Here is a 22,906-nt window from a genome sequence, read left to right on the forward strand (position 1 = left end):
TTTAATTTTTAAAATAATCGAATTATATTCGCATAACGAAGTTCGGAGTCAAAGCCCTAATTTTCATCGGCAAGGAAAGCCCAATTAAGACCTGTTGCTGGTATGCTTGTACAATCTAGTGTGGCTGTGAATGAGCTAACGTCACTAGCGCGACTGATGGGTTTGTAGTCGTTGGAATTACGATCTTTCACAATGTTGTAATTCAATAGTTACGAAACAAACTGCAAATGTCTTTACATGAAAAATTGTCTTTAAAATTGACAAACCTCATATGGGTAATTCAAGGCACAAGTCAACTGGGACCAGAAAATAATTTATTTTTCGCCATAGACTGGCGGTCAAAATTTTTTGAAAGATAGGTCCCATGGAGGCAAACGGAAGTGGCGTCACTGGGACACTCTATTCAGAATTAAAAGCCACCCCGCCAGCCAATCAGAAAAGAGTATTTCTTCTCTCCGGGTGATAAATGGTCATAACCATTACAGTGCTCAATTACCTATTTTTGAGGGGAAATAAACTTCAAGTATTTGTTGTAAAGCCAGCATGAGCTCGACGACAGATTTTCTTGGGCTTTCTCGGGCTTTCCTGGAGCAACTGATGGAAACTGAGGTATGTGACAGTACAAACTTTGAATTTGAGTTTTTGAAGAAACCCATCTAGAGTAGCCTGACGAGCCAGACCCACATCAAAATGTAGGGTCTGGGCACTCACCGTTTGCAGTGCTCAGTCCGAGGGGCGGGATAATCGGTTGTCTTTAAGAAGTTTAAGATTGAAATGTCAAGGCAGGTAAAAAGAGGAAGTAAAATTAGGTGACAGTGATTCACAGAGCCAAAACGAATACAGGCCCTACCTAGCAACAAGTAATTACACATAGAACCTGGCCAATACATATTTTTAATGTCTAAATGAGGAGGAGTTTCCACCAATATCTCAAGTTAAAAAAGGCAGGACTGTCTGGAAATCATGAGACGAAGTCATAAGATTGAAATGTCAAGGCAGGTAAAAAGAGGAAGTAAAATTAGGTAAAAGTGACACACAGAGCCAAAACGAATACAGGCCCTACCTAGCAACAAGTAATTACACAATATAACCTGGCTAAGTGCTGATTTTATTTGATCATAAATACATGTGTGTAGGGATGGGCATCGTTAAGAAATTATCGATATCGATGCCATTGTCGAGTCTGCTTGTCGATGCAATTCCTTATCGATTCCCATATCGATTCCCATTTGCTGAACACTTATAGGATGGCTTTGAGAGTTGTTGGCATTGAATGTCTAATTTAAAGTGGTTTTAGAGAATGAATATCAAGTGTGCAATAACAATACAGAAGTTGAATACTTTAAAATGTAAAAAAAAAAGTATACATTTGTAAAACAAAGCTTTGTATTGGAATCGTTAATGTTTGGATGTGTACGATTCCGATGGTTCGGAACATTTGGAACCGGTTCCTTACCGATACCTGGAACCGATTCCCAAGCCTACATGTGTGTGTATACTGATTGATTTACCAGAAAATTGATGTAATACTGTTTGTGCAATGTGTGGTGATTTTATTTGATCATATACATGTGTGTGTATGCTGATTGATTCACCAGAAAATGTATGTAATACTGTCTGTGCAATGTGTGGTGATTTTATTTGATCATATACATGTGTGTGTATGCTGATTTGATTTACCAGAAAATTGATTTAATACTGTTTGTACAATGTCATGCAACATTTGCTGAAAAATTATGAGACTAAGTCATAAGACTGAACTGTCTGGAAGTCATAAGATTGAAATGTCAAGGCAGGTAAAAAGAGGAAGTACAATTAGGTGACAGTGATTCACAGAGCCAAAACGAATACAGGCCCTACCTAGCAACAAGTAATTACACATAGAACCTGGCCAATACATATTTTTAATGTCTAAATGAGGAGGAGTTTCCACCAATATCCCAAGTTCGAGAAACGTTCTGATTGGCTAAAAGGGGCCTGGGTTCTTAGGAGAAAGAGACATCTCCCAGGCCCCTAGAAGCATAAAAGGTAGAGCGCAGGCAAATTCAGATCAGATCTCATCGGGGAAGCAGCTGTTACCCATCGCTCTCTTGCCTGACGGTCCAGTCCTGACGCTGTTAGAATTGTATCTTCACTGCAAGACGGCAAATAAAGAATCAACAGTCTTCAGCATCTCTCGTCTTGGTGTTCTCCTTCGGGTCCTTTGACATCAGAGTGCTTATTGAGATTGGAGGTTCGAGAAAGTGGTTAATTTTCCACGACACTAGTTGGCTAGTTCAAACTTTTGCCAACTTAATAAAAGCTTAACTTGTGTCACACTGTTCGCCAACAGCAACATCCATCTTATTTGTTTTCAAATAGCAGGGAATTCAAGCCAAACCGTTGCAACTCTGCCATCAATCATTATGTTAAGCCTGCCTAACGACTCTATACACGATTTGATTGGCCTGATAGAAGTTTAATTTTTCGAGCTCACAAGCCAACGGAGAGTTGCTAGACTAGCCCTGGCAGCAAATGTAATTATCTTTGTTCTTAAATCTAACAAGTTATGCCTTTTACAACAAGCTTTTTGATGGAAAAGTGGTGTTTAATTTCCATAATCTTTGTTTAGTAAATGCATAAAACCGTCAGTTTGCAAGCGAAATCAAGAATTACGATCTTTGAGTTGCAGAATGCAGAATCACATTTCACAAATTAAATTTTCGGTTTTACAAATGGCATTTTATTTACAAATGCACATCTATATTTGTAAAAATCAATATACGAGTTACAACTTTACCAGGGGTGCCAATAATTCTGGAGGGCACTGTACTATAGGTATTTTTTAATCCAATCAATCCCGAAGTCCCAAAACCCCGACCCACACATCACTTGTATAAATCCAACTCCAGAACAACTTTAATTCGTATTTAATGTCTGGACAACTGAGTTTACAATAGAAAATACAACTTACCCTAATGAAGATCAGAGCACTGGAATCACCAACTTTATATTTCCCCTCTGAAACTTTGCTCATGGGGAATTGGGCAGGACAAGAGCACTGGCCCAAAATGTCACGGACCTGCAGCACACAAAATAAAGCTGTAGTAATGATATGAAAATGTACTTTACATAAACCTTTTTAGTTATAGTTCATAAATCTGACAATGTTAAAATCATCATTTCAATTAAGACTGTGGCAATGTTAAAAGATGTAAAAACTGCTACACAAATATATTACAGTATATTACAGTATACAGTAGAAAGAGCCCTAGTAGCATCAGAGATCTCACAATTATGTGATCCAAATAGTTTTGTCCATATGATTTCTTGCCATTTCTTAGTGTTATGGAACAGTGTTTGTCATTGGAGATGGTCAAAAGAATGGTTGCCTTCCCTTATGTGGTGAATCTGAGTCGACATGGGGGCAAGTAGGGCACCACTAGGTATTGGCACCTTACAGGGCCTAACTGCCCCCTGTTGGTACTCTGTGAGCACACCTCCTCACATTAACAAACAACTACGTTGTAACACCTGTTTCTAGAAAGCATTAGCCTGGGAAAACCCAGACGAACTTCCAGAAAATGTGGGATTTGGAACATTTAACGAGAAAGAAAGCACACTACAAAAATATTAACTACAGGGTCCCCATGACCGTTATGTAAATAGCAGTCATTCACATAATGTTGTGTGAGGTAGGTGTTTCTCCCGGCAAGAATGAAAATTGACGCTCATTGTGAATCAGCTTGCATCATCATGTTACAACAGACTTTGCATTTTAGTGAGTATGTAGAAATGTTGATATACATTGTTGGTTTGATATTTGACAGCCTATATACATACATACATATATACTGTATATATAAAATAAATGTATCAACATACATTTTTGATAGAATTTCGACATGAAATATTTTTCGCAAGCAAGATGTCATTTAAATGTTGCATATGGATTTAAACACTCTACTTCAATCAGGGTTGTGCACAATTCGAATTGCAATTCTGCTTCCTGTTTGCTACCTCAATTGAAATGCAAGTGAAATTCAAGAACTGAATTGGAATGTAAGAGCCAGTTTCAATTCAATTCTGGAATTTTGCACAAGCCTAACTCCAATAAGACAGCATTCTCACACCCGTCATCCTAAGCACTACAGGCTACCTAAGCAATATCACAGTATACATAGTGCTACAGCAAACTCACTGTTACTTTTAAAATGTATTCCCCTACATATTACAGAATGCATGCCCTAAAATGAAATTTGCAATGTTTTCTGATTCAAAGAGAGCAACGTATTCTGAATACTTTGGATAACATCAACATTGTATTCAATTTATTAGCAGTAGATAAAGCAGTTAATGCGAGTTGCAAGACCCATAGTTAATGTCAACAGCAACCCACAACATCTTCTACATTGAGGATGGATTGATAAGCCTATGTGTAATGAAAAACTGTTATCGTAATTGTGTCAAAAACCTACAACAGAGAGGGTTTTTTAAAAAATTATATTTTTAACACCAATAGGGGAGGTTATAGCCTATGCATTTTCTGCAGAACATTGTCAAGAAATTAGAACCTATACTGTCTTAAAACATGTTGCCTGATACAGGTTTTTTTTTTCATTTAAGCTATCAATATGAACAGAGAGGGAGAAGAAAGGAACCACCTGAGAGATACAAAGGGCTACATGGTTTGATTAAAAAATATTTGAATTTGAGTTTGAAAACTCTTGGCCTAAAGGTTAAAACGAGTCAAAATGTAATCCCTTAAACATATCGGTGTAACTGTACTGTGAATACCACCCATTTGAGTTGTAACTGTATTTAAATACACTACACAATACTCATATTTTGTATTTTAAATATGTGATCCTGTTGCATCTATTCTGTTACTTCTCAACACTGAGCAAACTAGACTATACCACTGCATACATCAATACAACAGACTTTCACGCAGTCACACATATATTCATTCTTTAATTCATTAATTAACAACAATCTTTATTTAATCCTCAGAAATTCATTTTGAGGGTAGCCCTCATTTTCAGTTATGCTGAGACTATCATAATAATGCTAACTCTCAAATAGTCTTTTTGCAACTCAGTGATAGATAGAAGAAGGGAGGGTAAGTGCTCCAACCTGGCACAGCAACTTCCTTAGCCTATATTAGAAGCAATGTGACCCACTCAGAATGCGGCAGAAGTGCCTGTTAAGACTTTGGCCCGTTAAGACTTTGGGCGCGTACACAAGGCACCAAGCGCGACGCAACGCTTGTTCTTATCTTACCCTCAATTCAGTGATTAATTTTTTTTGCCATTGTGTTGTGTTGAACCTGTGCGATTCAGCCCTGCACACGCCCGGACTTGAACCCGCGAACAGCAGCACCTCGGATCGGGAGGCGAGCGCGCTAACAATTGAGCCAATAGCCCAGGCTACTGGCTCGCATGCCAGCAGCACTCTTGAGGCGTCGGGGAGTGAGGTTTACCAACGTTCCACAAGCACAGCTAAGCTAGCTGGCATCCGTTACACATGCGCTCCACTTTAATTAAACATTGCACCCACGGGTGTGTCAATTAATGAAATAGGTGTGGTTTGGAGCATGATCCAAAAATAGTTATCTAAAAATCATTACGCCAAATAGTTATCTAAAAATCATTACGCCACTGACCACTGCTTAAGCGAAGGGCGCATATAAAGCACAACTGAAGAGGCACTGTCACAGAGATGTAAGCAGCCCTTAGCAACAAGTCCCAAACAACTCTGCAGGGTCATTCCACGTCAATTCAACCAGGGCCCACGCACTTAGGTCTCAAAAAATTCTGAAAAAATTACCAGGTGTACCTATGTTACCCAGGAGACACACTGCAAAATTACTCTTATGTAGAAAACATATTAATGTCAATGGGGCATTTTGCCCATGTTCAGGGTGGAAAATAAAAAAGAAAGATTTGCATAAGACAAGTCAAATTGGTGTTTTCAAAAAGAAGGGATCATGGAGAATAAAGAAAAACATATTTAGAAAATCTTTGTATATTGCCACAAGGTGTTTTTTGTGAGAGTGTTTCTACTTATCTCAGTAAGGAAAATAAATCAAGAGCCTATGTTGAGTACAAATACTGTATGTCTTCTGAAGGCTTAAACAGAGGCCAGCCAAAAACTCCAATAAAATTTGTATCAACTTTGAGGGACAGCTATGACCATGCAGGATTATCCAGACCAAACGTGACGATTTTGCTACATACTATTCCTATTTATGTACCAGCATGCAAAATTTGAGCCTCCTACATGGTTTAGTTCTTGCGCTGTGGGCTTGTGAACTTTGACAAAAAAAAGAGGCCGAACAAAATCGACACCCCCCCTCCCCCTGTAAAACTGGCTGTATCTTGGAAAGTATTGATCTTACATAAGTCATTTTGCAGTGTGTCTCCTGGGTAACATAGGTACACCTGGTAATTTTTTCAGAATTTTTTGAGACCTAAGTGCGTGGGCCCTGGTTGAACTGACGTGCAATGACCCTGCAGGATATATATCCTTAGGATTTTTATTCAGTCATTCGAACATTATTTTTTTTCAGGCTTTGTTTTCGATTGTGTCAGTCAATAGTGTGAGTAAAAAATCAAAAGTAAATAACCATTCACCAACAAGATGGGAGTTCAGGAGAGTTTCAGTTGCACGGGAGGGAGGGGCTACATTTCATTAGTGTAGTATAAGTGTTTGCTCATTTGTCATAGTTCTGCCAAGTAACTTGTGTAATTTTCACAAGGGCCATACATCAATGATGGGGGTACATGAATATGATGGAATGTGTATGAATGTGCAGATGACTGTGTAATGTAGCCTATATTAGACAAGCATTTTTGTTATTTATATTTTGGACATAGCATTTAACATAATACATATCATGTATTAACCCCCCCCCCACACACACACACACACACATTCGCCCTGTTGACTGCTCCTCACACAGCAAGCAGAACACCAAATCATTGGCTTTCAAATGAAAAGATAGCATGATGTATGATGTCATCATACTTGATAATCATTGGCTTTCAAATGAAAATATATCATGATGTATGATGTCATCATACTTGATAGGCAATTTTATGAGTTAGCCTACTTCTACATTAGTAATCAGGTTATTATCATCATCATTATTATTATTGTTATTATTATTATTATTATTAAAAAAGGGAACAATACTTTTGCTAGATATTGATTACTCTTAAGTAGGCTATACTCACCAGCTCGTCCAAGTTGCGCATATCACACAGCACTCTCTGTTTCTGATGCCACTGATCCAACAAAGGTGGGTGTAGGTCTTCAACACTGTCCTTTCGACTTACAGTTTTCCTGGGAGGACTCTGCTTCCTTAAATTCTCTTGGTCCCGAATCTCCTCTTCAATCTCCTCCTCGAGCTGAATCAGCATAGGGGCCAGCATTCCAAATTTGGCACCGCGGCGCGCAACTTCCAGCAAACATAACACAAAATTCTTCTCATTACACCTCTCAACTAAATCATTGGTTTCAAACATCAGCACGTCTTTGATCCCCAATTCTTGACGACACCATCCGATGAAGTTTGACACGTTGTCCCGGGCCAGAAATGAGCCTGGCATGACGTTACGAGACTGGAAAACCACATCTTTCTTTGGCATCCGTAGTGTTGTCTTTGGGAAGGACGATACAAAATCTAGCGCTGCACGGTTTACGTTGTTGGCATGACGGCAGAGAGCACAACCAGTCTCCAAGCTCTCCATAAACGTCTCTGCAGAAATGTCCAAGTCGTACAGCATGTTCAGCCACTCAGCTAGATCTTCCTTCATGGCATAGAGATATTCCTCACTTGATTTAAATGGGCGTATACTTTTCGAAGCAGCAGACTGAATACTGCTCTGATCGGCCATGATGTCAGCGAAATAAGGTTATACCTTACTAGTGTAAATGAATAACCTATTCTATCACACAATGTCGTTGAATAAACATGTGATGATAGCCATGACTAATCCAGAAAGCTAACACATGGTTCACAGCTGAGATAATTCAGCCTCGAAGTAGGCTATGGGGACTATAGGCTATAGCCTATTCCACTGGTTAGAGAAATACTTCGAGTAATATGACGTCTGTCCCATTCTCACCTGATAGCCTACAATGATGAAAATCTAGCGGTCCATGACAAAGCGTTATCCACATAGTTTAAATTGAGTGAGTCGAGCATCCTCGCATATCGGCAGACATATTCAAACAGGCCTCCCCTGTATCAAGGTCGTTTCGACAGGCGCCGAAGACGTTGACAATTAGGCTATAGCGGTCCATTCCAGCAACGCTTTAAACAGAAATACTAGATGTAGACAACGACCTCCAGTCTTTTAAATTAACGGCATTTCGTTGTTTGCGCTGAAGAATCCGCCTGGCTTATACGGTTGGCTATGCCTGGCAGGCATATCTCATTATGAGAGGATAAGCGCAAGGAGTCGAGGAGAGAAAAGTTAACCCTGTGCAGCCTTTAGTGAACAGTGACGCACATGCCCAGATAACCTCTCCCTAATCTGAACCCACCCTAATGCGTGTCTGATGGGGCGGCAAGTAGGCTAGGCTACAGTGGATAACGCGCTAAACATATATTTGTTCACTTTCTGTATCGTGTTCGTAGATCTACCATCAGTATAGGGGCTAGCCTAGGCTACTTTAGGACCGAGGGATGTGCACAATTTCACCACGCACATTGGCAACTTTAGGATGGAGCTACAGGTTATGTTATTTGAGCTGATGATACCCACTGTGAACCGAAAGGCTTGCATTATGGTTGTTGTCACGAGTCTCCTAACTTTTACGTTGGTTGAAGACATTTTGTTTCAAGTGTGCAAAAATGTCGATTGAGTAAGGGAGTTAGTCGGTAGGACTAGTTGTCATACAGGATGTCTCTCAAACAGCCTACTTACCCACTTCAAATACAGTACAGTTTAAGATTAGTGCAGATATTGGGACAATACTAACTAACCATCGAAAAATGGGCCAATATCTCCCATGCCAGTGGAAACATCCACATCAAACCTGGTATACTTAACCACTGTAAGGGCTCAATGACCTGATTGGGTACTCAAGGTCTTTGGGTGAAAGGTCAAGGTTGCATCAGGTCACACAAATGCAGTGTTTGGGCTGTATCTACAAAGCTGATCGATGGATCTTAATTAAAGGTGCTCTACGCGATGCTAACGTCACTTCTGTTGACTTTCAAACAAAACAGAGAGCTAGCTTGCTACTTCCTCCCCCTCCCTCTCGTGCTGCTCCCGTGCAAATGAAACTCTCCTAAACACGCATCTCGTCTGTGATTTGCTGGAACAGTTTGTTATGTTTTTATGGGCTAGGTGTAGCGGGTACAAATATTGTTACTGTGCCTTTAAGAGGTTGGCTCACGTGAACGCGCAGGAAAAGGAACGAGCAGAGCTGGAGTAACGTGAATGAGTCTCATCGACTGAGTGATTACTGTTACCGGGCTGAACCAAAGTTAGAAAAGGGAGTAACGTAACATGGCAGCATATGTTGGGCTACACAGAAGACGGCTGGAAGAGCGTTGAGGTGTGAGCTGGAGACAAATGTTTCGTTTATGTCGTTTACTATAGTGTAGTGAAATTCGTTTATTTTGTTAGTTGTGTGGATTTTTGGACGAGTGACTGCAGCATACAGGAGGTGTTGTTAGAGAAGCTAACCCCTTTGCCTGTTCACCTAACGTTACACGAAGTGCCGCCATTTCGAGGTTGTGTTGCTGATGGCTAGTGAACCAAAGTCTGAGAAGATAGCCTGCGAAGGTTCCTGCCCTGCCATTTATCCGACATCCATGTTGTTATCTCGCTGGTTGTGGGTAACTACCCCTGGTCAATTACACTGACAAAACACGCACACACGCGCTCTCTGCGCAGCCTGAACAGAACTGAACTGAACAGAAAGCTGTGCTCATACACTCACTCACACACACATGCCATTCACACTACGTTCGGAGAGAGACAAGACTGTTACTGATTCTCTCACACTTCCACACGGCACCTGAACTGAACTGAAACGCGCCTGTACACGGCCTGTAACTGGACAGCTAACTTCATTTACATTGACTTTGCACACTATTTTGAATGTGAATGTTTTTCTTTTTATTGTCATTCTGCCTAAATTTGGGATTCTGTTTTGGATTGAATGTATCTTTATTCTGAGATTCATACTGGTTTTCACAGTTTGGTATTCTGAAGAAATGTGAATTTAATTGAATTATTAGTCATCTGAAGTGGATGTCTGATTTGAAGGGAAAAGTGTTGTAGAACAGTAAGTCCATTATCTGTGGGATTGTTAATTCATGTCAATCTAATGACAAAGGTGGATTGATGTTTTTTTTGTTACATATTAAAAGATAGTTTTGTAAGCACAACTAAAAGTGATCTAAAGTTCCTGTGTTTATCATTTAGTACATTAAGAGGGAGTAATAAATATTATTTCCCTTAACTATTATAGAGGGCGTCCCACCTGATTCAGCTAGACTTGGATAGTGTAGGAGTGTATAGTACATCCAGCACATACTTTTCATACACCACAATCCCTTCAGGCAGCCACCGGACATTCCTTACATCCTGAAGCCCACTTTAACCAGTCTATTAAGCCCACACTTAGTCTGGGCTGCTGAACAGGACACAACTTGCTCGTATACACTAACATTGGGGCTACAGCTATTGGGTGTGGGGGACCCTAGATCCTGTCCCACTCTGAGCTCCCTAGGCTAAGCACTGTACTATCCCCTACAAGGCGGCGGCAATAACTCCGACCGCCACAAGTGGCGTCACGAACAGGATAGAATAAGCAACCTTTTCTTTTTTTCAATATTTACTGCATTTTTTAACAGAAGCCATGGCAGAATTAGAGCAACTTAAGAAACAGTTTGAGGAGATACAGGTGAGGTTCAATGACCAAGCTCAGGCACTGATGCAAGCTAGAAGCGAGCAAAGAGAAGCTCTGGCATTAGCCAAATCTGTTACACATGTAATGAGCCTGGGCACACGAGCAGACGCTGTCCTCTGAACAGGGGAGCTATAGGCATAGCACGCTCTCCATTCCGAGGTGATGAGCCATCCGAGACTATGGGACACAACTCAGTACGGGCAGAGCACCTGAGTCCAGGAGCCCCTGTAATTAGAAGTCACCTGGCGAAACAGCACAATAACACTTCTGGGGCCCTGAATGACAGTGCCTTTGGAAACTGCTTGGTTGTTGAAGTGAAGATAGCCGGTGTTAAGACAGACTGCCTTTTGGACACTGGGTCGGAGGTGACCACTATCCGGGAATCTCACTTCCAAGAACATTTTGGGAAGGCCACATTGTCCTCAGCCAACTGGGTCCAGCTCACCGCTGCAAACGGCCTGGAAATTCCCCTCCTTGGATGCCTGGAAGCGGACATAGAGTGCATGGGAAAGGCCGTTGGCAGGAAATGTATCTTTGTCCTCAAAGATGAGAGCCCAGACGTGGAAGAGATGAAAGGCCTCCCCGGTATCCTGGGAATGAATGTGCTAAGTGAACTGAAAGATCTCTTTGTAGCCCCAGACGGTGTGAAGAAGATGAATAAGTACCGGGGAACTGAGGCCAGAGTTCAAAGGGTACTGGCAAACATCAGAAAGGAGGCAAGGATTCTCGAACAGAGTGACCGAATAGGCTATGTAAGAAAAGTGGCTGGGAGAGAGAGTCACCATTCCCCCATTCAGCGAGCGTGTCTTTGAAGGTCGTTGTGGAGCGCCCTCAAAAACAAACTGAGCTTGCCAAAGAGCCTCCTAGTTGCTAACGTGCTCGCTAAAATCACTGGTGGTCGCGTGCCCATCCGAGTGCTGAATTCTAGTGAGAAGCCAGTGAGACTGAAACCAAGGTCACGGGTTGCGGTGGTGTATAAGCCACAGCAAGTGCTGCCAAAAGAACTCATAGAGTTTGAAGAGAAAGAGGGGGAGCTGTACGTGAAGGCTGTTGAGACGGACCTGACCCAGGCTGAAGGGGGTGAAACGGAGCAGCTACCTGTCCCTGTTCAAGTTAGTCTCAAAGGGCTCTCTCCCATCCAGTGCCATAAGCTTAGAGATTTATTAGCTAAGCATCAGGACGTGTTCTCAAAAAGTAACTCAGATTTTGGGTACACCACTTCTGTTACCCATAGTATACCGACAGGAGAGGCCCCGCCCATTAAGCAGCGTCATCGCCGGGTTCCACCTCAGGTCTTCCAGCAGTTTAAGAGACATATCCAAGATCTCGTCTCTCAAGGAGTTCTTAAAGACAGTTGTAGCCCCTGGACCTCGCCCGCCGTAATTGTGCTGAAGAAAGATGTGAGGTTTTGTTGCGACTATCGGAGGCTAAACCAAGTAACATGCAAAGACGCCTTCCCACTGCCCCGTGTTGATGAGTCGCTTGACGCATTAGGGAAAGCGCAGCTGTTTTCAACCCTGGACTTAACCTCTGGCTATTTCCAAGTGGCCATGGATGATGCAGATCGGGCAAAAACAGCCGTCACCACCCCATTTGGTATGTTTGAGTGGTCGATTATGCCGTTTGGACTTTGGACGCCCCGGCCACGTTCCAACGACTAATGGGTGTGGTGCTCGGTGATCTGACGTTTGAGGTGCTACTCATCTATTTGGACGATATCATAGTCTTTTCCAATGACTGACACCCATTGTGAGAGACTTGAACTCGTCTTCCATAGGCTGAGGCAGCACGGCCTAAAACTGAAGCCTAGCAAATGCCACCTCCTGAGGGAGGAAGTGAAGTTTCTCGGCCACATAATATCTGCTCAAGGCATCCAGGTGGATCAGGAGAAGGTGCGAGCTCTGGAGACGTGGGCAGCCCCTAAGTCAGTGAAAGGGGTGAGGCAAGTCCTGGGGTTCATGAGTTACTACCGAAGATTTGTCCCCAGGTTTGCCCACCTAGCTCGGCCCCTCCATGCTCTGGTCGGCAAGGGAGGTAAAGCTGGGCCTGCAGAGCTGTTCAGATGGAGTGACGATTGCCAGCATGCGTTTGAAGAGCTGAAGCAGAGCCTGATGAACCCACCAGTTCTACCCTGATTTTAGCTTTTAGCCTTCATACTTACCACTGATGGAAGTCTACAAGGTCTGGGGGCCGTATTGAGCCAAAAGCAGGAGGGAGTCGAGCGCGTCATTGCCTTCGCCAGCCGAGGACTGCATGGTGCTGAAAAAAACGACAAAAACTACAGTGCATTCAAATTAGAGCTGCTACCTCTCAAATGGGCGATAAAAATGTAAAGAAAAATTTAAAAAATAATCTATTCCAAATTCTCAGTTGTATCCGATCACAACCCGCTGCGCTACCTGGGGTCTGCCAACCTAGGAGCAGTAGAGCAGCGCTGGGTAGCCCAGCTTGCGGAGTACAATTTTGAAGTCTGTTACAAGCCTGGGCGTCAAAATGCGAACGCTGATGTCTTGTCAAGAATCCCAGCGGCCACAGAGCCAGATGAGGAAGATTCAGGGAAAGACTTCATACGCCTAGGATCGGACGAAGTGCGTGCCTGTGTCTGGACGGGGCCTGAAGAGAAAACAGGTGCAGTCAAGGTGGAAAAGGCCACACAGAATGTTGTAAAAGGTACGGTGAGTGGTTTCAGTTGGCCAGAGAAAGAACAAGAGCAAAAACGGGATCCCAATGTCCAGCCTGTTCACTCAGCTGTGTGGAACCACAGAAAGGCCACTCTGTCAGAACTAAGGAACATGGAGCCGAAGCTGAAGAGACTCGCCAAACAGTTTGAGCGGCTTGCCCTCGAAAGGGAGTCCTGTTTCGGTCTGTCAGTAATCCGAGAGATGGGGAAGAAATCCGGCAGTTAATTGTGCCAGAGAGTCTGCAGCGTCGAGTGTTTGAAAGTCAGCATGAACATGGTGGGCATTTCGCGGAACAGAGCACCCTTGAGCTCATGAGGCGGAGCTATTACTGGCCGACAATGACCAACGACGTGCAGGCTTGGATTAAAGAATGCAAACGTTGTACTCTGGTGAAAGATGTCTTTCCCAAAATTAAGGCTCCCATGACCTGTACCAACATTATGGCACCCCTTGAGGTGGTGGCAATGGATTACACCCTCCTTCAGAGATCCAGTGGAGGCTATGAGAATGTGCTCGTCCTTACCGACATGTTCACTCGGTTTACAGTTGCTGTGCCGACCAAGAATCAAACTGCATACACTACAGCCAAGAACCTCATAAAGCACTGGTTTGTTCATTATGGATGCCTGGCATGACTGCATTCAGACCAAGGGCGCTGTTTTGAGGCTAACGTGATAAAAGAGTTGTGCAAGATCTACAGAATAGGTAAGAGCCGCACCAGCCCCTATCACCCTCAGGGCAATGCCCAATGCGAAAGGTTCAACCGAACCATGCACGAAATGCTGAGGACTTTGCCTGCTGAGAAGAAAAGGAGGTGGGACGTACACCTTTCTGAGCTCGTCATGGCTTACAACAGTCGCATCCATTCCTCTACGGGGTACTCACCTTTTTACCTGATGTTCGCCCGAGATCCCAGGCTGCCGATGGACATCTTAGGGGGAAGAGACCTGGAGGATGAAGAAGTGGATAATCGTGACGCCTGGGTAAAGACTCACCACGAGAAGTTCAAAACAGCAGTGGAGATTGCTAATGCTGCGGCACAGGACGTGTCCAGAAGAAGGAAAAGAGCCTATGACTGCAGAACGGCTGGGGCCCTCGTGAGGGCTGGTGATCGCGTTCTCTTACGCAATCACTCCCATCGGGGTAGAAATAAGATAGGAGATAAGTGGGAACCATTTCCCTACATTGTGGTCAAGCAGAACCATGATGACATCCCTGTTTACACTATCCGCCCTGAGACGGGAGGCCCATCAAAAGTTGTTCACAGAGACCAACTCAGACTCTGTACTTTCCAGTCACCACCCCCACGTCCCTTAGGCAGGCACCAGTTCAGGAAGGACACTGTCCCTGACACTGACACAGACTGTCCCGACATAATTTGAATCCCTGCCGCTACACACACGCCCAACACAAACATAGACATGGGGTATAGAGAAGTGGGGGAGGAGCACTCAAGTGATGGGGATCAGGTTGATGGGGAGGCCGTAGGGGAAGCTTTTAGGCACATACAGGAAGAGCTGGGGACTACGGGTGGGTCAGACGCAGGGAGTGAAAGTGAAAGTGTGTTTGAACCTAGGCGGTCGCAAAGACAGACCAGGGGTACACTTCCCTCTTGATTCAGGAGTGATTATGTTCTAAAGTAATGTGTGAAAATGAAAATGTTTTCAGATTGTCTTTATGCATAACTATGTGTTTGGGTGTTGAGTTATGAAGACTTGAATTAGGATGTTTAAGTTTGAATAATGACAAGTGTTCCGAAGCATCCTTATGTACTTGTTGAAAATGTACTAGCTGAAACTGCCATTTTGTGTTTTGACATGTTATGCTTTCCTCTGTTTTCAGGGATCGTGGTGGATGTCGGATGGCATGGCAGGGTTTCACAGGGGGGAATGTAGCGGGTACAAATATTGTTACTGTGCCTTTAAGAGGTTGGCTCACGTGAACGCGCAGGAAAAGGAACGAGCAGAGCTGGAGTAACGTGAATGAGTCTCATCGACTCAGTGATTACTGTTACCGGGCTGAACCAAAGTTAGAAAAGGGAGTAACGTAACATGGCAGCATATGTTGGGCTACACAAAAGACGGCTGGACGAGCGTTGAGGTGTGAGCTGGAGACAAATGTTTCGTTTATGTCGTTTACTATAGTGTAGTGAAATTCGTTTATTTTGTTAGTTGTGTGGATTTTTGGACGAGTGACTGCAGCATACAGGAGGTGTTGTTAGAGAAGCTAACCCCTTTGCCTGTTCACCTAACTTAAACAAAGTGCCGCCATTTCGAGGTTGTGTTGCTGATGGCTAGTGAACCAAAGTCTGAGAAGATAGCCTGGGAAGGTTCCTGCCCTGCCATTTATCCGACATCCACTTTGTGATCTCGCTGGTAACTACCTCTTTACAACAATTACACTGACAAAACACGCACACACGCGCTCTCTGCGCAGCCTGAACAGAACTGAACTGAACAGAAAGCTGTGCTCATACACTCACTCACACACACATGCCATTCACACTACGTTCGGAGAGAGACAAGACTGTTACTGATTCTCTCACACTTCCACACGGCGCCTGAACTGAACTGAAACGCGCCTGTACACGGCCTGTAACTGGACAGCTAACATCATTTACACTGACTTTGCACACACTATTTTGAATGTGAATGTTTTTCTTTTGATTGTCATTCTGCCTAAATTTGGGATTCTGTTTTGGATTGAATGTATCTTTATTCTGAGATTCATACTGGTTTTCACAGTTTGGTATTCTGAAGAAATGTGAATTTAATTGAATTATTAGTCATCTGAAGTGGATGTCTGATTTGAAGGGAAAAGTGTTGTAGAACAGTAAGTCCATTATCTGTGGGATTGTTAATTCATGTCAATCTAATGACAAAGGTGGATTGATGTTTTTTTAACATGTTAAAAGATACTTTTGTAAGCACAACTAAAAGTTATCTAAAGTTCCTGTGTTTATCATTTAGTACATTAAGAGGGAGTAATAAATATTATTTCCCTTAACTATTATAGTCATCTGTCTTTTGGATTACTTACCTGGGGGTAGGGGCGTCCCAACTGATTCAGCTAGACTTGGATAGTGTAGGGGTGAGTGTATAGTACATCCAGCACATACTTTTCATACACCACAATCCCTTCAGGCAGCCACCGGACATTCCTTACATCCTGAAGCCCACTTTAACCAGTCTATTAAGCCCACACTTAGTCTGGGCTGCTGAATAGGACACAACTTGCTCGTATACACGAACATTGGGGCTACAGCTATTGGGTGTGGGGGACCTAGATCCTGTCCCACTCAGAGCTCCCTAGGCTAAGCACTGTACTATCCCCTACAAGGCGGCGGCAATAACTCCGACCGCCACATAGGTTTGCCCAGGCTGTTTTTGTTGCCTTTTTGGAGCCTGGGCTGTCCACAGAGATCGCGTTTTTTTACAGTGTATTCGGGACATAGGCAGCTAGCGGTTGGTTAAGTGATGTTTGCAGTAAGTGGCATAAAATGTTTTACCCTAAAAAACGCGTGACATCGCTTAGAGCACCTTTAAACCTAGCACAGTTATTCATTATAAACTCTGGACGAACTGAGGTAGTCAAGGTCAAAGGTTAAGGTCTAATTAAGGTCTAATTATGTTCCTGTCACACAAGGTTATGACATTCAACATGTGAAGTCCAAATTCATTAGTGAACAACCTTATCTTACTAAAGTGCAATGAGGGGTTTTTTATGTAATAGATGCTGATTGTAATTGTGCATCTGCAATTGTGACACTTTATAACTCCTACAAATTACCTACATACCTACAAATTACCTACCACAAATTTATTTTGTTTGTCTACCTCCACATGACAACAATGTGTGATGGACTTTGAATTCAAATGGTTCTCACAATTAATGAGTTGAAAATGCATCGTTTTGCCACTTATGGGCCCTGTTCATGTTGCACAGAACTTTTAATGACATGCCTTTTTCCCCTATTGTCTGTACCATGAAGGGAACACTGCTTCAACCATATATTTTCTGAAAGCTTATACCCTTAGGATATGCTCTCCTAAACGAGCCGCACCATTTTGCAACAATAAGTTATAGGCTACCCCAAACATTTTCCTATTAGAATATTTTGTCATGTATGCTTGTAATTGAAAGTAGCCTAATTATAGGCCACACTTCAGTCATTTTTTGGCACTAGATATCTGTTTCAGTTGTTGTAATCCCAGTGACTATTAATGGCCTATCTTAAACTACTGTGATTAATTTAAATTCCTGCAACAGTGATCAATTTGTGTCCCCCTTGGAAAAATGTAATGCCCGTCTGTGAATTGGTGTCTGCCGTCGGGTCTGGCTGTGTAATCACTAATGACACAAAAATGATAATATGTCATTTGTTTTGCCTGCTATACAGTAGGCTCATATAACTGGATGAATTTGACCTTTACCTTTGACCCCATGACCTTTAGTAAAGGTAGTACCTTTAGATTTATTAACTGTATTGGTTTCATTAAGATCCTTCAATCACTGAGTAAGTCCTGAGTAAGTACCCTTACAGAAATTTCAGGTTTCTGGCAAACAGTTGCCGCAAATTTGCGGCAAGGTCATATTTTCACATGCAAATTCCTGGCAAACAGTTGCGGTTAACTTTTGGCAATGTTGCAGCAAATTTGCAGCAATGCCATTATGCAAATTAGGTTTATCACCAGAAGTTCACTGGAAGTTTGCATTATTGGCTAAGTGTGGTGGCAAATCACTGGTGAACACATTTGCCACTAGTGGCAAACTTCTAATTATTGCTGGAACTTTGCTGGAAGTTTGCCTCTAGCAGCCAACATTGGCAAACTTCTGGCAATATTTTCTAGTGAACTCATTTGTTTCCCACAAATCACCCGCAAGTTGCTGCAAATCTGCCGCAAACATTTAATTTTTGTAAGGGTAAGCCAAGTTTGATAAATGACACTTGCCATTGAACTCTAGTGCATCCTACTTCTATCAATGGTCCTTGAGATGTTTCTACAACTTGATTGGAGTCCACCTTTGCCTAAATGAATTCACTGGACATTATTAGGAGAGGCACACATCTCTTTATGTAAGGTCTTACAGTTGATGGTGTATGAAAACCAAGCCACGAGGTCGAGAGAATTATCCGTAGAGACAGCGTTGTGTGAATACAGAAGTCATGGTAGAGTGGCCAGATGGAAGCCATTTTTTGCCAGGAGTTTGCGAAATAGCACCTGAACGACTCTCAGACCATGAGAAGTAAAATATTCTGGTCTGATGAAACAAAGAATGAACTATTTGGCCACAATTCCCAACGGTATGTGTGGAAGAAACCAGGCACTGAGCTGCACTGATGTTTGTCCTTCTTTACGCTTCTCTCATCTCTGACTACATTGAGATAGAGGTACAAACAGGGTTGGGTAGTAATATTCATGTACTCTAAATTATCCTCTAATCTTACTTACCTCTAATATTTCTAGAAAGGAAAGCCAAGCATACACCATATCTTAGGAAAACCTGTTTTGTCATATGTGTTTTGCATTGAGTTAGTGTTTAACTTATTCAAACATCATCAGATCATATGACCATGTAATATGACAACAAAATACAATTTTAATAAACAAATATAGCTGCAAGCAGCAATGAGGGGGCCAAGCAGAATAGGCCGGAGTAGCCACGGCGACAAGATAGAACTCAGCAGACACCCGCGATCAACACTTTCAACAAGTGTCACATCAAAACATAACTGACTTTGTAGGGCTGAAACAGGGCTGAGTATTGCTGCCGCCTCCGCCAGCCAGCCCCCCAACCTAATCACCCCAGCCCGTCCCACCCCGTCCTGCCATGCCCTTGCACACACGCATTAGAATTAACTGGATGGAACATGATGTCATCAGTTTCACATCAAAAAATAAAAGATTGATAAAACACATCAGCAACTACACATCAAAATGCAATATTGCTAATTGCAGCACCTCCTACAGGTCAAAGGTCACCAGATTTTTTGAGCGTCCTCCTAATGGGGTCATGAATCCATATAGTAAGTTTGGTTATGATACATGGCAGGGTTGTTGAGATATGAGCTCACTTCCTGTTTGGCGGCTTCGCCACCAATTTTGATTGACTGTTACAAGCGAATGCTTTTGCCAATTGTTCCAAAAAGCAATATATTGATAGATTATGGTCTGAAGATGGTCTCTGCCAATTTTGGTGAGAATCCGCTGAAATTTGTGACCTGTGAAAACTTGTACGTGTTTTTGATTAAATCCAATATGGCGGCCGAATCAATTACTATGACATCACAAATTCGCTTGGGTCGGCCTAAGGACCTCCAACAGTATTACCAGACACCACTAGTGCATTTTAATTCCAAACACAACAGCAGCTACAGGCCAAAAGGCATGTTTCTTAATTACAGCGCCCCCTAGAGGTCAAAGGTCACCAGATTTATTGAGTGTCCCCCTGATTGGGTCCTGAGTCTATGCACCCAGTTTGGCTTTGATACATGCAAGGGTTGCTGAGATATGAGCTGACTTCCTGTTTGGCGGCTTCGCCGCAAATTTCGATTGGCTGTTACAGCCGAATGCTTCTGTAAATTGTTCCAGAAAGCAATGCACTGATAAGGCATGGTCTGAAGATGATCTCTGCCAATTTTGGTGAGGATCCACTGAAATTTGTGACCTGCGAAAATTTTTACGTGTTTTTGATTAAATCCAATATGGCGGCCGAATCAATTACGATGACATCACAAATTGGCTTGGGACGGCCTAAGGACCTCCAACAGTATTACCAGACACCAGTAGTGCGTTTTAATTCTAAGCACAACAGCAGCTACAGGCCAAAAGGCCTGTTTCTCAATTACAGCGCCCCCTAGAGGTCAAAGGTCACCAGATTTCTTGAGCGTCCCCCTGATTGGGTCCTGAGTCCATGTACTAAGTTTGGTTATGATAGATGAATGCGTTGCTGAGATATGAGCTCACTTCCTGTTTGGCGGCTTCGCCGCAAACTTCGATTGGCTGTAACGCGCGAGCGGTTTTAGTTCTGAATACAAAAAGCAATACATTAATGGGGCATGGACTGTAGATGATATCTGTGAAGTTTGGTGTCGATTGGACCAAATTTGTGACCTGTGAAGACTTATTAGTGTTTTTGATGAAATCCAATATGGCGGAAAATCCATCATGGCGGAAATTGACGTCATAGGCTGCGTTGAACTCGGCTTGGTCCAAGGATTCCAACGATACCTCATTTTTGACAATCGGCCATACGGGTCAAAAGTTACGTGCGTGAACGCAAGTCCAACTTTGGCCTGTTGGTGGCGCTAGAGTGCTTGAGGTGGCATCATGAAACTTGGTGACATTAATCATGGGACTGTCCCTAATCAGTGTGCCAAATTTCACAACTTTTCACCAGACGGTTCTATGGGCTGCCATTGACTTTAATGGCGGAATAATAATAATAATAATAAATATAGCTGCAAGCAGCAATGAGGGGGCCAAGCAGTGAAATCAGCAGGCCAGATTTGCCATGTAAGTCAATGCCGTTGCATCAGACATATAGCCTTAAGCAGTCACAGCAAGTTCCATGCCATACAACCCAAGATTGGCTGAGTTACAAGGTCAAGTTTCACATCAAAACATAACTGATTTTGTGGGGCTGAACCAGGGCTGAGTGTCGCCGCCCCCTCCCCCAGCCAGCCCACCGCCGCAACCGCCCCTGCCCATCCCACCCCGTCCCACCCTTGCACGCACACATTAGAATGAACTAGATGGAACTTGCTGTCATCAGTTTCACATCAAAAAAAAAAGATTGACTGAGATATGATAACACTTGCTGTGATTTAAACACAGAGGTCAAAAATTGACGTCATAGGGTGTGTGGGGGTGTGAACTCGGCTTGGCCCAAGGATTCCAATGATACCTCATTTTGCCATTCGGGTCAACAGGTCAAAAGTTACGTCCGTAAACACAAGTCCAACTTTGGCCTGTTGGTGGCGCTAGAGCGCTTGAGGTGCCGGCATGAAACTTGGTGAAATGAATTATTGGACTGTCCCCAATTAGTGTGCAAAATTGTATAACTTTTTACCAGACGGTTCTATGGGCTGCCATTGACTTCCATTGCAAAATAATGCGCATCAGCAACTACTGGCCAAAATGCATTTTTGTCAATTACGGAGCCCCCTAGAGGTCAAATGTCACCAAATTTCTTGAGCGTCCTCCCGATGGGGTCTGAGGTACATGTACTAAATTTGGTTTTGATACATGAAAGCATTGCTGAGATATGAAATCACTTCCTGTTTGGCGGCTTCGCCGCAAATTTCGATTGGCTGGTACAGGTCAATGCTTCTGTCAATTGTTCCAGAAAGCAATGCACTCATCAGGCATGGTCTGTAGATGGTCTCTGCCAATTTTGGTGAGGATCCGCTGAAATTTGTGACCTGCAAAAATGTGTACGTGTTTTTGATTAAATCCAATATGGCGGCCGAATCAATTACGATGACATCACAAGTCATCTTGGGTCGGCCTAAGGACCTCCAACAGTATTACCAGACACCACTAGTGTGTTTTAATTCTAAGCACAACAGCAGCTACAGGCCAAAAGGCATGTTTCTTAATTACAGCGCCCCCTAGAGGTCAAAGGTCACCAGATTTCTTGAGCGTCCCCCTGATTGGGTCCTGAGTCCATGGACTAAGTTTGGTTATGATAGATGAATGTGTTGCTGAGATATGAGCTCACTTCCTGTTTGGCGGCTTCGCCGCAAATTTCGATTGGCTGTTACGCGCGAACGGTTTTAGTTCCGAAGACGAAAAAGAATAACTTTTGTGCGGCTTGGTCTGAAGAGCATGTGTGTCAAGTTTGGTGACGATCGGACAAAATTTGTGACCTGTGAAGTTTTAGTTTCACTTTCACTAAAATCCAATATGGCGGAAAATCCATCATGGCGGAAAATGACGTCATAGGGTGCGTTGAACTCGGCTTGGTCCAAGGATTCCATCGGTACCTCATTTTTGACAATCGGGTCAACAGGTCAGAAGTTACGTGCGTGAACGCAAGTCCAACTTTGGCCTGTTGGTGGCGCTAGAGCGCTCAAGGTGCCGGTATGAAACTTGGTGAAATTAATTATGGGACTATCCCTAATCAGTGTGCCAAATTTCACAACTTTTCACCAGACGGTTCTATGGGCTGCCATTGACTTCAATGGCGGAATAATAATAATAATAATAATAAGAACAAATAGAAACACAATGGTTGCCTCGCAGCTTCGCTGCTTGGCCCCCAATAAATATAGCTGCAAGCAGCAATGAGGGGGCCAAGCAGTGAGA

General features: G+C 43.0%; 1 protein-coding gene across 1 annotated transcript in view; it reads right to left on the reverse strand.

The window, feature by feature from the left end:
* gas2l1 (growth arrest-specific 2 like 1) overlaps positions 1 to 9,088 on the reverse strand; it is a 43,898-nt gene extending 34,810 nt beyond the window's left edge. Inside the window, exons 1-2 of the mRNA XM_042101377.1 lie at positions 7,218 to 9,088; positions 2,954 to 3,061 (exon numbers count right to left, since the gene is read on the reverse strand). Of these exons, the coding sequence (XP_041957311.1) occupies positions 2,954 to 3,061; positions 7,218 to 7,880 (771 nt within the window). The 5' untranslated portion in view covers positions 7,881 to 9,088. The remainder of the gene's footprint in view (positions 1 to 2,953; positions 3,062 to 7,217) is intronic.
* Between the last annotated feature and the right edge of the window lie 13,818 nt (positions 9,089 to 22,906).

This window comes from Alosa sapidissima, chromosome 8, assembly GCF_018492685.1.
Source record: "Alosa sapidissima isolate fAloSap1 chromosome 8, fAloSap1.pri, whole genome shotgun sequence".
Lineage (NCBI taxonomy): Eukaryota > Metazoa > Chordata > Actinopteri > Clupeiformes > Clupeidae > Alosa > Alosa sapidissima.